We start from the raw sequence: 16,468 nt of genomic DNA on the forward strand, positions 1-16,468 counted from the left end.
GCTGTTTACAAAGGTGTTGGTGTAGAGAAACAACAAAAGAAAATGAAATAACAGGGCTTTTGTACGGCCAAGATGTTAACAACCTTTAATCCTGAAAGGCCAAAGTAGAGGAGTGGTTATGAGAACATGAAAGGAAGGAGAATCATGGAGAGACTCGCTCTCTTAAGAGAAACTTTAACCTTTGGTTGGGCCAATTCCAACCAGAAACCAGGGGTTATGGAACCTTATTGACATAGTTCATACAGGGCAATCCTCTGAACCAGAGGAGAATGGAGGAGGATAGCGAATCTGAGAGTCAAATGACAGTACAGAGCTCCTTGGAAATAGACCTGGGCATTGTGACAGTGCCCATGTGAACCCTGGGGAAATTATTTCAGACAAGATATATTTCCTCCCTCTCATCCCAGAAAATGACAGAAGCCTTTTGCTTTTTCCTTAAATTCTTACTAATTAAGAATTAATTAGTACTATTAATTAATAGTATTTGTATAATCTCTAGAAGGATATACAAACTAATAAAAGCAATTCCTCATAAGTGCCAACGTTAGTGGGGAATATATATATGTATTCTCAATATATCTTTTTGTATCCTTTGCTTGGGTGTGTGGGTGTTGGAGATTGAGCACGGGGCCTTGAGCATGCCAAGCATATACTCTACCACTGAGATAATAACCCCAGCTCCCTCTCATTTGATTTTTGATCCATGTAATAAATTATCTCTTCTAAATAAACAAATTTTTTAAATTGTTTCTGGAAACCCATGGCATAGTTACTAGCAGCAATCCTTCTGAAATCACAAACCTTTGAAACTGGTTTTCTGTATTAAATTCATTCGTTGTATGCAAAATTTTACTCTTACAGTATTAGAAATGGTCTATGTGGCTCACTCTGCTCTCTGCTGTATTTCAGCCTTTCATTCGCTGTAGTTTACAGTGCAGGGATCTAGTTGATGAAGCAAAGAAGTTTCATCTGAGGCCTGAACTTCGGAGTCAGATGCAGGGACCCAGGACAAGAGCTCGTCTAGGTAAGCTGGCATCTTGACTGAATTAGGTGATATCTCTCAATTACCTCTTTCAGGTGGCATAATACAATTGAAAAGACATTCTGTAAGCAGTACAAAAACTTTGTTTCAGACCTGCTCTTAATCTTTTATTCTGTCATCTTAGGCAAGTCACTGCATTCTAAGCTTCCTTTCCTAGGAAGCAAGAATATCTTTCCTATTATTTCACATAACTATTTGGAAATTAAATGAGATAACGTTTAAAATCACTTTATATATTGTCAAGTGTTATGTAATACGTTACAATTTTCTTTGAGTATTTTTGGATTCTGTGAGAGACTATTTTGGATGTCATGTGGTAAGTGGTAATACTCTCTCCCACTTCTCCCCTTGTCCTTAGCATGGTTCTTTTTTCCATTCTAGAATGAAAAAAGGAAGGAAAAGTAACCCAATATAGTAGAAAATACAGGAACATTAGCAGTGACATGCACAAGAGCCCAACCCTGGAGCTAGAGTTGTGGGTATAGATCCCAGTTCACCACTTACTAGATACATTAACTTGGGTAGGAAACAACTTCTCTGTGCTTTAATTGCCTCACTTGTAAAATAGGAATCATCATAGCACCTACCTCTAAAGCTATTTCAAAGGAAGTAATTTGTGAAGGCCTAGTATAGTTCTTGTTATCTATTAGTTTAGTAAACAAACCTAGGTTTCAAATCCCAGCCCCACCAGTTGCTGTCTTGGTTGGACATGATAATAGTTTATCTGAGCCTATCCTTCTGCCTCTAAAATGAGGGTTGGTTTCTTATCCCACTGGGTCACTAGGATTAATTGAGACAATACAAGTAAGATTCCTACCAGAGCTGGCACAGAGTAGTGTGAAGATAGTTCTTCTCTTCCCATTTCCTATTGTCTCTAGTTCACTGTCCCAAGACACTAACTGTAATGTGTAAAAGTATTTTATAAATTATGAATTACTCTATATATATGAAGTGGTATTTTTATTGTTTCCTTTTTCTTATCTTGCTATGGAATCATGCATGCTAGGAACATAATTGATAATTAAACTGGTCACTCATAGGTTTAAGGGGAATAGTGTTTTATTTCTCTCTTTTTTAATATCGTAAGTACCATATTTTCAAGGTATAAATTTTTTTTATTTATTTATTTGGTGGTGCTAAAGATCAAATCTAGGGGTTTGTGCATTATAAGCAAATGCTTTACCACCAAGCCACATCCCTAGTCCTAAGTAAAAATTTTAAAAATATAGAGAAGCATAAAATAAAAATCATCCAGGGCTGGGGATATGCCTCAGTGGTCGAGGTGCCTCTGAGTTCAATTCCTGGTCCCAAAATAAATTTTAAAATTAATTAATTAGGGGCTGGGGATGTGGCTCAAGCGGTAGCACGCTCACCTGGCATGTGTGCAGCCCAGGTTCGATCCTCAGCACCATATACAAACAAAGATGTTGTGTCCACCGAAAACTAAAAAATAAACATTAAAAATTTCTCTCTCTCTCTCTCTCTCTCTCTCTCTCTCTCTCTCTCTCTAAAAGAATTAATTAATTAAAGGTCCATTGACAACTAAAACAATTATTTTTTAAAAAAAAATCATCCATAATCCCACCACCCAAAGAAAAAAAGGGAACTCTCAGATAAGGCATTATAGATGGTACTGTTCTGATAATTCCTGCAGAATGACAAAATGTGATCTGTACGTTATATAATATATAAAGAAATATATGTTAACACAAGAACCACATATGTAAAATTATAAAAATGTTAGAAGGTATAGAGAAATATTTGTTTAACTTCTGAATGAAAAGCCTTATCTTTTTAAATTGTAAAATAAATGTAATGTAAATTTTGCCATTATAACTTTTTTTTTTTGTACCAGAGATTGAACCCAGGGGTGCTTAGTTATTGAGCCATGTCCCCAGCCCTTTTTATTTTTTATTTGGAAACAGGGTCTCACTAAGTTGCTTAGGTGTTGCTAAATTGCTGAGGCTGGCCTCAGCTTGCAGTCCTTCTGCTTCAGCCTCCTGAGCCACTGGGATTAGAAGTGTATATCACTGTACCTGGCCATTATGACCATTTTTAAATATACAAATGAATAGTATTAAACACATTCACATTTTTTTTAAATTTTAAAGAGAGAGGGAGAGAGAGAAAGAGAGAGAATTTTAATATTTATTTTTTAGTTATCAGCAGACACAACATCTTTCTTTGTGGTGCTGAGAATCGAACCCGGGCCGCACGCATGCCAGGTGAGCGCGCTACTGCTTGAGCCACATCCCCAGCCCCACATTCACATTTTTGTATAACCAATCAATCATCTGATCTCTTTTTACTTGGCAAAACTGAAACTCTGTACCCATTAAACAACAATTCTAGTGAGTAGGAACCTTTCTAGCCAAGATAGAAAAACAGATTCTCACAAGGTTACTTAACTATATCAGTTATATATATATTTTTAAATTGATGGCAAAAACAAAGAGATGAACTGGAAAAATACATATTCTATATGGTTAGTATTTTTAATATGAAAAGAACCCACATAAATCAACAAGAAAAAATAATAATAGGAGATCAGCAAAATTGCTGTATAATAGCATACAGAAGAGAAAATAAAAGTGACCTTTAACATTTAAAAATACATTTCAGGGCTGGGGATGTGGCTCAAGCGGTAGCGCGCTCACCTGACATGCATGTGGCCCGGGTTCGATCCTCAGCACCACATGCAAACAAAGATGTTGTGTCCGCCGAAAACTGAAAAATAAATATTTAAAAAAATAAATAAAATAAAATAAAAATACACTTCATACCAGGCATGGTGACACCTGCCTCTAATCCCAATTACTTAGAAGACTTTGTCTCAAAAGGTAGAAAGGCTTGGGAATGTAGTTCAGTGATAGAGCACCCCTGGGTTCAATCCCAGGTACGGCAAAAAAATAAAATAAAAATATACTTCACTAGAAGGTCTAGAAATTAATATTAAACAAAGTAATTATTTGAGTTTAAAATATGTAAAACCCAAAATAAAATGTACACTTCTATAATTTATAAATAAAATGCCCTACTTCTAGGAATCTATGTTGTACAAATAAACACTAGTATGTAAGACTATATATGAGAATGCTTACCATAAACTGATAATGTTGCCAGAAAAAAAGGAATACAGCCTTAATTCCATCTGAAGGGGAATGAATGATTGACTAGATTATAGTACAACTATACTGGCTAATATTTTGAAACACACTTCTCCCCTGTCCCTAAAATAAAGAACACGTCACTACCAGGATGCCTCAGTTTTAGTGATGTGGGTTTTTTCCCCACATTGTTCTTGTCAGATATGCTAGACACACTTTTCTCATTAAAAAATAAATGAATAAATAAGTACCCCTTTGAGGTGTTCACAAAAAGCAAAGGGAGATCAGTAGAAGAGAAGAAAGGGACCACAAGGGGAGAGGGCCATCAAGTAGTGCATGCCTGTAATCCTAGCAAGTCAGGAGGACAGGAGGATCACAAGATTGAGGCCAGCCTCAGTGTCTAGGTAAGACTCTGATCAACTCAGCAAGACCCTGTCTCAATAGAAAGGGCTGGGTTTATAGCTTGGTAATAAAGCACCCCTGCATTCCATACAAATACAAAAACAAAACCAAAAAAATAGAGTTTTCGGCAAAAAAACAATAAGCTTCCTTCCAGTTGACCCTTTTATATTTGTTTTACACATTAGTCAAATTGTTTTGTGTATTGGTCCCCAACTTAGGATCCAAGGATATTAAACCCTTAGGAGTCCTTCCAGAGGAGACTTTCTAGGCAAAAAGCAAAAAACAAAGGAAAGCATATTGGACTAAATAAAAACTCATATACAAATTTTAAGGCAAATTAGGAAAATAAGTTTGGCACCACCACAGTAAAGGGTTAAAACCATTTAAAGACTTGACTATACAGTTCAGAAAAGGACAAATATAATTGACTAGTAAATATAAAGGAAGAAAGTTAAACCTAATTAATAATAGTCTTTATTAGTAATAAAATAATAATGAAAACAGTTACTTTCCTACCAGAATATTAGATATTAAAAAACAATATTCAGTGCTACAGAAAATTGAATGAGTTGGCCTTTTAATAGTGTTGGTGGGAGAATAAATTGGTATAGTCTCAAAAAGTCCTCTTCTATCAGAAGTCTTTTCCCAGGGGCTGGTGATTAGCCCAAGCGGTAGCGTGCTCACCTGGCATGCGTGCGGCCCGGGTTTGATCCTCAGCACCACATACCAACAAAGATGTTGTGTCCGCCGAGAACTAAAAAATAAATATTAAAAATTCTCCCTCCCTCTCTCTCTCTCTCTCTCTCTCTCTCTCTCTCTCTTAAAAAAAAAAAAAAAAAAAAAAGAAGTCTTTTTCCAGTTCACGTTTTTCACTCCAGCAATCCTTCAGTTTCTTTGTTAAGAAAGTTGTCAGTACCTGGGAGACACAGCTTAGTGGTAGATTGTGTGCTTAGCATGCGTGAAGCCCTAGATTCAATCCCTAGCACCAAAACACAAAACAAAATATAACCAGGAAAAGTTTCATTTCCAAGGATATTTATATGTGATTATAACCCCTGAAATGCCTAAGAATATTATAACCATGTATTGAAATATTTTGTTAATATCTTTGGAAAGTGAAATAAAAACTGCAGAATAAATATATATGGTCCCATTTCTGTTTTATAAATATGTAGAAACACATCTGGAAGGAAATAATGTTACATTTTGATATGTCTTTGTACTGTGGAATTATGGGTAAATTTTTCATAATATAAAATAGTATTTCATCATATGAAACAAGCATAATGTTTGTTTTCCAAGTTTTTAGTGAAAATGTATTATATATTCTGTATTAATAATTAGAAAAATAGTTTTTAAAAATCTTTTTAATGAGAGCATTAATTCACATATTAATTATGTGAAAGGGGAGGATGACTATATTAGTGCTTGAGTTGCTTTTTCTTAAAGATAACTTAGGAGGGGTGATTCATGCCAGTATCCCAGTGACTCAGGAAGATGAAGCAGGAGGATCACAAGTTGCAGGCCAGTCTTGGTAATTTAGTAAAAATGTCTCAAAAATAAAATGAAAAGGACTGGGAATATAACTCAGTGGTAGAGCGCCCCTGGTTTCAATCCCCAGTACTTCAGGAAAATAAAAGAAAGAAGAAAGAAATTACTTTATTACTAGTCTCTCAAAACACAGGATGAAGTCTTTCATAACAAAGATGTTTGGGATTAATGACCCTGGGGCCCAGCCCCCTGGAACCATAAATTCCCCAAGTGACTCACACTGACACTTCTTCCAAGTTCTGCTATAGACAGAATGTTTACTGAGAAACCTTCAATTAACTGGAAGTACTGTTAGTTCTTTGGGTTTTGTAACAATCCGTTTCTTATCTGCTTCTGTGCCTCATCTTTCAAAAGCTTCCTCAATAAAATCATATCAAAACAGTTTTTTTTTTAATCTAGGAATTACATAAAGCAACAAAATAACAGTTGAAAAATCAGTGGAATAGAAAAATAGTTTTTAAAAATCTTTTTAATGAGAGCATTAATCTTTTTAAATCAGTGGAATTAAAATTTGCCAAGTGCAGGAAGTACTTCTCAGTTGTTGTAGCTATCTTCATTCCCCCTACAGATATCTTCACCTAGTGTCACATTCATCTACAAGAGGAAATGTGTTTAGTTAGAACAATCACTCTCACATTCTCTGTTCAAATCAGGAAGGGAAGATATTGGCTGGGGTTGTGGCTCAGTGGTAGAGTGCTTACCTAGCATGCACAAGGCACTGGGTTCGATTCTCAGCACCACATAAATATAAAATAAAGATATTGTGTCCAGCTAAAACTAAATAAATATTTTTTTTAAAAGGCAGATAGGTAGGGGAGATAGTGCTGCCATGGAATTTGGAGGCCAAGCTCAATGTCAGCCTCAACAACGTAGCCAGGCCATGGAAGACACAAAGAACTTATGGTTCTGGCCTCTTCCAGCTTGAGGAAATTTTAGGCACATAAAAGTAGCTTAATATTAAAGGAACCTGCATTCAAATGCTTTGTTTTTCTAAGGAGCTGCCTACCGAAACCTACTTTTTGACTCACTTTGGGGAAGAGTCTGCTTTATTTGGCAAGTACACAAGACAGGTGCCCTCTTAAAATATGAGGTTAATTCTGGGATTTATGTACGGATATGTGAGTGTGTGGTAAGAAAAATTTTATAAACATTTATTAAAAAAAAATCAGGAGGATATAATGATTTCCCATACCCATCACCCAGTTTCAACAATTAACAACTCATGGCCTAACTATTTTAAAGCAAATTCCAAACAGGATATAATTCTATGATAATATATACTTCAACATGTATCCTGAAAAGATGAGGAACCTTTTTTAAAAAAAACACATCCAAATTATCAGTCTAAAAAACACATACGGTTCCTTATTATCATTAGATATCAAGTATATGTTTTTAATTTTTTTCCCCATAATCAATAGTTGTTTTAAGTGTTTTGGGGTTTGTTTGTTTTGTTTTGTTTTTTGTTTTGGTGTTGTGGATTCAACCCAGGGGCATTTTACCATTGGACTATGTCCCTAGCCCTTTTTGTTTTTGTTTTTTTTTTTTAAAGAGAGAGGAGAGAGAGAGAATTTTTAATATTTATTTTTTAGTTTTCGGCGGACACAACATCTTTGTTTGTATGTGGTGCTGAGGATCGAACCCGGGCCGCACGCATGCCAGGCGAGCGCGCTACCGCTTGAGCCACATCCCCAGCCCCCTTTTTGGTTTTTATTTTGAGATAGGTTCTCGCTAAATTATTTAGGGCCTGGCTACGTTGTTGAGGCTGACATTGAGCTTGGCCTCCAACTTGTGATCCTCCTGCCTCAGCTTCCTGAATAGCTTGGATTAGAGGTGTGCCACCACCATGACCACCTGTTGCCTGTTTTTGAACACTGAAATTGTTCAAATCAGGATCAGATAAAGTCCATACAGTGCAATGGTGTCCTATGTCTCTTTACATCTTTAAACTATAGATTTTTTTTTCCCCTCCTGCTTTGGTTTTTCCTTTGTTTGTTGACAAAACCAGGCTGTTTGACCTGTGGAATTTCCCTTATTCTGTATTTTGTTAATTACATCCTTATAAAATTATTTAACATGTTCTTCTTTCCCCTGTATTTTGTATAGACTGGTGATTATACTGGAGGCTTGATAAGATTTAGGCTCAGTGTCTTGGAAAAATTACTTCACAGGTTGTAGTGTTTTTTGGTTTGTTTGTTTGTTTTCCTATTCATCAATCACATCAGGAAGCACACAGTGTCCAGTGATAATATATTAGCTTTTCACCTAATTACTGTAGCAGCCATTGATGATAATTATCAAATCCATAACTTCATCTGTCTTTCTTGTCAGCTTCAAAGTGTGCTACATTTGCTCTTTCAAGTCCAGGTTACTTATAAGATCTGCTTGGTCTCCTAAATGCCTTCCTAGTGATTGAATTGTCCAAAGCTCCACCAACTGTTCTCTCCATGAATTCTCATAGACTTTGCCCTTTGAAAAGAGCCAAGGTAGGAAATCTTTTATCAGAATAAGACCTTAGGGGAGAGGGGAGGAAATAAAGGCTGTCAGAATAGCTTCTTTGGGAAAATAGAAGGAATGACTTTCCTTTAAAAGCTTCATCTTTGGTAACCTCACAGTTTTGATGAATTGACAGAGAATGTGATCATATAGTTAGCCAAGTTGGAAAAATAAATGTTCGTGAAAAGAGATTTCTTAAATCTTGCCAGATGCAGGGACTCCTGTCTGTAATCCCAGAGACTAAGGCAGGAGGGTTGCAAGTTCAAGGCCACCGTTGGCAATTTAGCAAGGCCCTAAGCAATTTAACGAGACCCTGCCTAAAAATAAAAATTAAAAAAAGGACAGGATACATGGCTCAGTGATTAAGTGCCCTTGGGTTCAATACCCAGTACCAATTACAAATAAAATCTTATCACTTGGTTTCTAAGCCTTAACCCTCACCATTTTTGTGACAAGGTTAAGAAAATGTTTTTTTCTTCATTAGAAAGAAATTTCCAATTTGGGTTTTCCAGGCTGAGGAGAGCAGGAAAGGAGCCTCCCAACTATATTTAGGACCCCAGTTACAATGTTAGCCAGAATCATCTAGCTATATTGAAATGATGTAGTGGAATATTCAGGTTCACCTTCTGTAGTTTTAATGTCCAGAAACTTTCATTTCAGAAATTCAGGTTCTCAAGAGCTAGACTCTTAAGAAGAAATAGTTTCCCACTAAGCAGCCCTGATTGCTGCTTTTGCTTACTTAAAACAAGATAACCTAGAGCTATGTATGCTTATTCTTCCCTGGGAGTAGTTACCGAGCCAAAGATGATGACATAACGTATTTTTTCTTTGTCCTTAGGAGCCAATGAAGTGCTTCTGGTGGTTGGCGGCTTCGGAAGCCAGCAGTCTCCCATTGATGTGGTAGAGAAATATGACCCCAAGACTCAGGAGTGGAGCTTTTTGCCAGTAAGTGGTAGTGGAACCATTCGTGGACAGAGAGCTTAAATGTCCTACATTCCTGACTTAAGATGATAACCAGTCTAGCCCACGAGTAGAAAAGCATAGTAGCCACATGTGTTTCTTATTACAATGTTGCACACACAGTAGGTACTCCATAAATGGGTTGTTTTTTTTTTTATTTTTTATTTTTTAATTTATTTTTTAGTTCTCGGCGGACACAACATCTTTGTTGGTATGTGGTGCTGAAGATCGAACCTGGGCCGCACGCATGCCAGGCGAGCGCGCTACCGCTTGAGCCACATCCCCAGCCCTGTTTTGTTTATTCTTTTGTGGTACTGGGGATCAAACCCAGAGCCTGACACATGGTAGGCAAGTGCCCTGCCACGGAGCTACATCCCAAGCCCCTCAATAAACAGTTTAGGTTAGAAAATCAGAAGATTAAACTTCAGGAACATTGGTGTTCCTGTTTGAATTTAATTCAGCTGTCCACCATTATTTAGGTACCGCTGGTCATGCTGTATTAAATGTTTTAAATCAAACTTGTGTTCAATTGAACTCAAAAGCTTTGTATCTTTCATCCTCAGTATTTATTATTTCAGTACTGAAATATTTTCTGAGAAAACTTGGAAATCTTTTGATCAGTCCTTCCTTTTGTAATTTTGAATACTGGCCCTGTGATTGATTAGCAATGTGGGAATACTTTTCCGCATTATAGAAGGATATCAGTCTCTTAGCCCAGTGCCTCTGAAGTCAATTACTTGGTAGTAGAAAGGCATGAAATCTCTTGGAAATCTTGGAACAAGGTAAATGTGCTTCTAGAAAGCACCACAGCAAAAATTCCATTCAGCAGTCGATCCGCTGGAGGCCACTTGAGGAGGAACCACTGCCTCAGGAAAAATTCATGGTGACAGGTAAAAGAAGCAAAGAGGTGTATAATAAAGACAGAAAGGACAGCAAAATGTAAGGCCTAAAACTTGCCTGAATGAAATCCTCTGTACCTCTTCTTTCCCAAATCCATAGAGCATCACTCGTAAGAGACGTTATGTGGCCTCAGTGTCCCTACATGACCGGATCTATGTAATTGGTGGCTATGATGGCCGTTCCCGCCTCAGTTCAGTGGAATGTCTAGACTCCACAGCAGATGAGGATGGGGTCTGGTATTCTGTGGCCCCTATGAATGTCCGACGAGGTCTTGCTGGAGCTACCACCCTGGGAGGTAGGCTTGCTGTGCAGACCATGTTTCCATCTCACTGTAACTAGACCAGTGTATCAGCATTCTTACCTCTCCTGTTATATGGCAGGAATTATGGAGGATAAACTGGCAAGGTCAAATGTTTCTTTTTGGTTTTGGAACTGACAGTGTTACAGAAGCTGTTTGGTATTTGTGGATCTTTCAATAATGACTCCAAAGTTGGTAATTCAAGTTCCATTGTGCTGGATGAGAACTAGCGCTAGTTGTATTTCAGATTCCCAGGTAGTCTTTGAATGCTTTTAAGAATTTCATCTTACACCATTCTTTTTAAAGATCTCTTACTGTGCTATCTTCCTTATTTCTGAGACATAATTGACTTATCCCAGTTAAACACAACATTTTTGCTCCCAGACATGTGAAGAATCTGTGGGGAATTGTAAAGAAAAGAATTCTTTGAAATCTCTCATTCTTTAATAGTCTGTAATTTGTTCATTCTGAACAGATATGATATACGTCTCTGGAGGCTTTGATGGAAGCCGACGTCATACCAGTATGGAGCGATATGACCCAAACATTGACCAGTGGAGCATGCTAGGAGATATGCAGACAGCTCGAGAGGGTGCTGGACTAGTAGTGGCCAGTGGAGTGATCTACTGTCTAGGTATTCAGCCTGGGATGCAGGGATGGAGAGAACTCAATGGTTAGCAGACTCTAGGTAGAATTCCTTTTTATCCAAATTAAGTTCATAGACTTCCTTCCACAAGGAATGTTGGTCTGTCTCAATATATTTTCCATTAACTGGGATTATCTTTTTTTTTTTATAAGCAAACAGTAGGGTAGTATTAGATTTCTGTTTGGGTTATTAGAACTCTGTGGGAGAATTGAAACTAAAAAAATTATGTGAAACATTAAGGGAATGCTAACTGGGAATGGGCCTGAGGGTTTACCTTTCTTGTTGGAATGATCTCTACTTTATTTTCCAGGAGGATATGATGGCTTGAATATTTTAAATTCAGTTGAGAAATACGATCCACATACTGGACACTGGACTAATGTTACACCAATGGCTACCAAGCGTTCAGGTAAAACCAGTAGATTTGAGGGAGGAGGCAGGAAACAGTGCTGTCAAATCTTTACACATGCAGTACTAATGTACAGGACAGTATCAGTAAATCAGAGTTGCAATTCCTGTTTCCCTATAGACTTGTATGAGTTATATTCAAGTTTCTTCCTTGCCTCTTTTCTTTAAATATTACTGAGAAAAAGGTAAACTTTCAACTAGATTATAAATTTGAGGGCAAAAACTTTTTTGTTTTACTCATTTTAATGTCTTTGTTCCCTTCCTACATGACAAAATATTTAATACAATTTTGTGTTGTTGTAATACATGTTAAATAAAACATCTAATGTATAAGGACAGAACAATAGCTGTTTACCTTCACTGAGAGCTTCTTGAAATTGACTAGGCTGGGTATGTAAGAAAAGAGAAAACACTACTCCTCCAGTTTTCTTCTGGATAAATATTGGACCATAACCAAAGTAATGACTCCTTTCTTTCCTCTCACCATTATTGCCCCTTCCTTGTTTTCTCCTACTGTGAAGAGATTGAGCTCTGAGTTAATGAAGGTGAAGAAGAGAACCATTTCAAATTTTCTTTTATCATTCTAAGTCCTAGTCAGAGAGTTTACAGATGAGCCAGGCATAGCTATAATCATAGTAACTCTAAAGGTTGAGGCAGGAGGATCACAAGTTCAAAGCCACTTGGAGCCATTTAGCAAGATCCTGCCTCAAAATAAAAAAATCAAGAAGAGGGTCTAGGAATGTAGCTTAGTGGTAGAGAGCTTAAGTTCAGTCCCTATACAGAAGGTGTGGAGGTGGGGGCTGGAGATGTAAAAACCTGTACTGCCCTAGATTTTTTCTAGGCCTGTGTAGGGCATTTCCATATGCCTTGCCTACCCCAGAGCTCAGCTAGCCATTAATGACCATGTTTTGTGTTTAGAATTCATATCCTAGGCACAATAACATTACTTGGCTAATACACTCTTTTTTCCCCCAGGTGCTGGAGTAGCCCTTCTGAATGACCATATTTATGTGGTGGGGGGATTTGATGGCACAGCCCACCTTTCTTCAGTTGAAGCATACAACATTCGCACTGATTCCTGGACAACTGTCACTAGTATGACCACTCCGCGATGTTATGTAGGGGCCACAGTGCTTCGGGGGAGACTCTATGCAATTGCAGGGTAAGAATTTAGAAACCAGAGTAGAATCCTGCATCCAGGGCAAGAGTCTCTGGGATCCAAACCCCATTTTTGGGTGGAGACAATTTAGGTGGAGGAGATATTTCTAGTGATAACCCTAATGAAGGACTGATACATAATGCTCGTTTCTTTTCTTTTGCTTTTCCCCACTCAGATATGATGGCAATTCCCTGCTGAGTAGCATTGAATGCTATGACCCAATCATCGACAGTTGGGAAGTAGTGACATCCATGGGCACCCAGCGCTGTGATGCTGGTGTGTGTGTTCTCCGAGAGAAATGACCATTGTTAGAGCACCATCCAGAGCTAGTGACCAGTCCAGAGGACAGATTGTGGAAGAGTCAAGGATCCTTTCCAGAATATCTGTTTCTCACTGTGTGCACAGAGTGATTACAAGCACCAGTGCAGTGATGATTGTACTTATTTGACCACACTCCCCCTCGCGCTGGTAATATCCCACACAAGGGTGTGAAACAGGTACCCGAGGGAAGAGAATGCACAGTGAATGGATGTGAGACCAGATAGCCTCTCCCTCTGGTCTGGGGAGCACTTTCTTATTATTTCTTTCTTACCATGTGCTTGGGAGAGTGTGTGTGTGTGTGTGTGTGTGTGTGTGTGTTTTCTGCCTCTTACATTGCAGAGAACTAAGGTAGGTATGGCCTCTACATATAGACAGTATCCAGCCTAAATGATTGGAGGGATTCCAGCTTGAGTAAGCTTGGTAAAATCCAAGTCCAAGTCCCTCCTGCCCCCACCCCGGAACAAATACCTTTTCTAATCTACAAAGAGCTGAGGACTCCACAGTTCCATTCAGAAAAAAACAAAAGGGAGAGCCCTATCAAAACTTTGGGGGCCAAGGGAAGAGTTCTGTGTGACATCCCTTAGGCGAAAAGGTTTGGTATATCCAAACTGAGGTTAGAATAAGTGACATGAACTGAGTTTGATGGGATGTGAGTGAACCTACACTACCACTAAATATAACCTAGAAGACTGAGAAGGATATATTATTTGAAAGATCTTTTTATTACCCCAAGTTCTTTCTAAAAGTAAAGTGCTATACATCTTGGCACTGGAGACTGAGAGAATACAGAATGAACAAATGTTGGAATGAGAGGAGATGGCTTAAATATACCTGGGGATAAACTAGAAGTACCTGTGATTTTACAATCATCTTATTCCCTGCTAAGGCTCTTGTAGCCATGGCAATGTTTATCTTGAAAGGGTGAAAGACTTTCTTTGTTGAATCAAATACTACTACACTATTACACTATTTATTTGGGGATGGGGTGGGGGGTAGCAGCAACCTGGTAGTTTAACTACCTGATTACTGCCCCGTTCTTTTAAGGGCACACTTCTGCTAAGAAGTGTTTTTTACTGCTGTGTTTGGTACATTTAGTCTTCTTCCTGCTATAAGTTTCCCTTACCTGTCTTTCGAGTGAATTTTATTCATCCCAGGACAGAATAATCAAGAACAACCAAAATTCTTGTTAGTTCCAGTACCTCTGCTCTCACCATTTCTGAGCTACCATTCAGACCTCTTCTGTGTCATAAAGTTGTAGCATTATGGGTATAGGAGTGTGGGAATGTGATAACTTAAAACAGGATGCACTTTCCCTTTGCTCTGGAATTCCACTTTTTCCTCTTTCTGAGTTGTATTGACCTACAGAATTAATTTCCTTTGTATTTTTTTAAGAAAATAAAAAAGTCAACTGTCTCAAATGCCTTTAAGAGAGTTTGTGTGGGCAGGGGATATAGCTCAGTGGCAGAACACTTACCTGTCATACATGAACTCTGGGTTCCATCCCCAGCACCATACACACACTTATACCTACATGTTTGTTGCTAATGAACTCTGCCTTCAGACATTTTAAGGAATAAGCATACAGATCAGCTGTAGGTCCTGTCTCTATCTGTTCACCATGTGTGTGCCAACTAGCTCTGCTGTTTTTGTTAGACAAGGGTAAGAGATAGCACTTTGACCACAGTTTGGAGGTTCTCCAAACTGTTCAATGTTAATCTGAATTTGTGGTATTCATTGGCCCCTCTCCCACCTGGAGTTTACTTGAAACCAAAGGAAATAAAGAGGTGCAGTCTTGAACTTATTTAGCACCCACTTGAATTTTTCAGTCACCCCAGTCCTTTGTTGTGATAGGTTTTTGTTTGTTTTTGACATACTGGGAATTGAACCAGAGCCTCATGCATGCTAGGTAAGCACTCTACCACTGAACTACATCCCCAGTCCTTTTTATTTGATGCTGAGACAAGATCTTGCCGTTTTCCCAGGCTGGCCTCAAATTTTGAGATTCTGCCTCAGCCTCCCAAGTAAACTGGGTACAGATGTGTACCACCACACCACCCACCCCAGTCCTTTTTCTGTTTACTTCAATTTACTGCACATGATGTAAACAGCTATGCAGAAGGCCTGCGAAACTGCAAAAATTTGGATGTTCTCAGAGCAAAAGGAAGTGCATAAAAGGAAGCCATTTTCACTACAGAGGCCTGCCAGCCTTTCTTTATCATATGGATTGACACATTGTAATTTTTGTTCTTATTATTGCTTTTTTGTTTTGTTTGATCTTTGGGGTTTTTGTTTTTGTTTCTGGGTTTGTGCCTGCTAACCACAGCCTGTGAAACCTGGCTCATCTTATCTCAGGAAGAGATCAAGGGGAAATTGCAGGTGAGGCAGAAATGGAGGTATAGGACTGATGGCTCTAGTACCAACTCCTGAATTCAGACCAAATTCAAAAATACATGAAGCCACCAAATTCATGTAAAACATGAAGCCGCAGCTGAATGTTCTACAGGAAATCAAGATGTAAAACTCACTGCTCCTTTTCTACTTTATTCCCCAATTTTACACACCTTCACATTTTCTGACTTGTAAACAAGGATCTCCCTAATTTGGTGGTTCCTCATTATTCTAGCTCCTATAACTAGTAGTCAGTCACCTACTTACTTAGCTAAGGAAAGCTTTCTCTTGTCATCACAGTAGACACCCAGTTAGTTTCTAAGTTCTTACATTTCTTAGTTTCAGATCCATTCCCATATCTTCATTCTCTTCTACCAGACAGCTCGGGCCTTTATGCTGGATTCTTGAGGTAATAATCTCCTGATGTCCTTACTACTACTCTTCTTCTGTTATCCGATTCCTTTATTTTGTGAAGCTCAGATATAATCATTACAGTACTTAACATATAAGAGATTATGGGTATATATTGTGGTTATTTCCAGCCTAAAATTCCATAGATTTCCATTGCCTATATTTTAAAGTTAAAATTCCTTAGTATGACATTAGACCCATGAGATCTAGTCCCATTCTACCTTCTCCCAGGGATAATGTGCTTCTGTCACTTGTCTATTTACCATTCCTAAATTTGCTTTAACCCTGGTTCATGGATTATACTTTTCCCTCTAAAATCGGGCTTTCCTGATAATCCTAGTCGCCTCTTAATGCCTAGTTAAAAGGTCACCTAGGTAAA

General features: G+C 38.1%; 1 protein-coding gene across 2 annotated transcripts in view; it reads left to right on the forward strand.

Annotated features, from left to right (window-relative positions):
• KLHL12 (kelch like family member 12) overlaps positions 1-14,708 on the forward strand; it is a 31,699-nt gene extending 16,991 nt beyond the window's left edge. For both annotated transcript variants that reach the window (XM_081298468.1, XM_081298469.1), the window contains 7 exons: positions 910-1,024; positions 9,437-9,543; positions 10,558-10,753; positions 11,232-11,390; positions 11,713-11,811; positions 12,786-12,972; positions 13,145-14,708. In XM_081298468.1, the coding sequence (XP_081154594.1) occupies positions 910-1,024; positions 9,437-9,543; positions 10,558-10,753; positions 11,232-11,390; positions 11,713-11,811; positions 12,786-12,972; positions 13,145-13,271 (990 nt within the window). In that variant the 3' untranslated portion in view covers positions 13,272-14,708. The remainder of the gene's footprint in view (positions 1-909; positions 1,025-9,436; positions 9,544-10,557; positions 10,754-11,231; positions 11,391-11,712; positions 11,812-12,785; positions 12,973-13,144) is intronic.
• The last annotated feature ends 1,760 nt before the right edge of the window (positions 14,709-16,468 follow it).

This window comes from Spermophilus citellus (genome assembly GCF_964194105.1).
Source record: "Spermophilus citellus genome assembly, chromosome: 6".
NCBI classification, from domain to species: domain Eukaryota; kingdom Metazoa; phylum Chordata; class Mammalia; order Rodentia; family Sciuridae; genus Spermophilus; species Spermophilus citellus.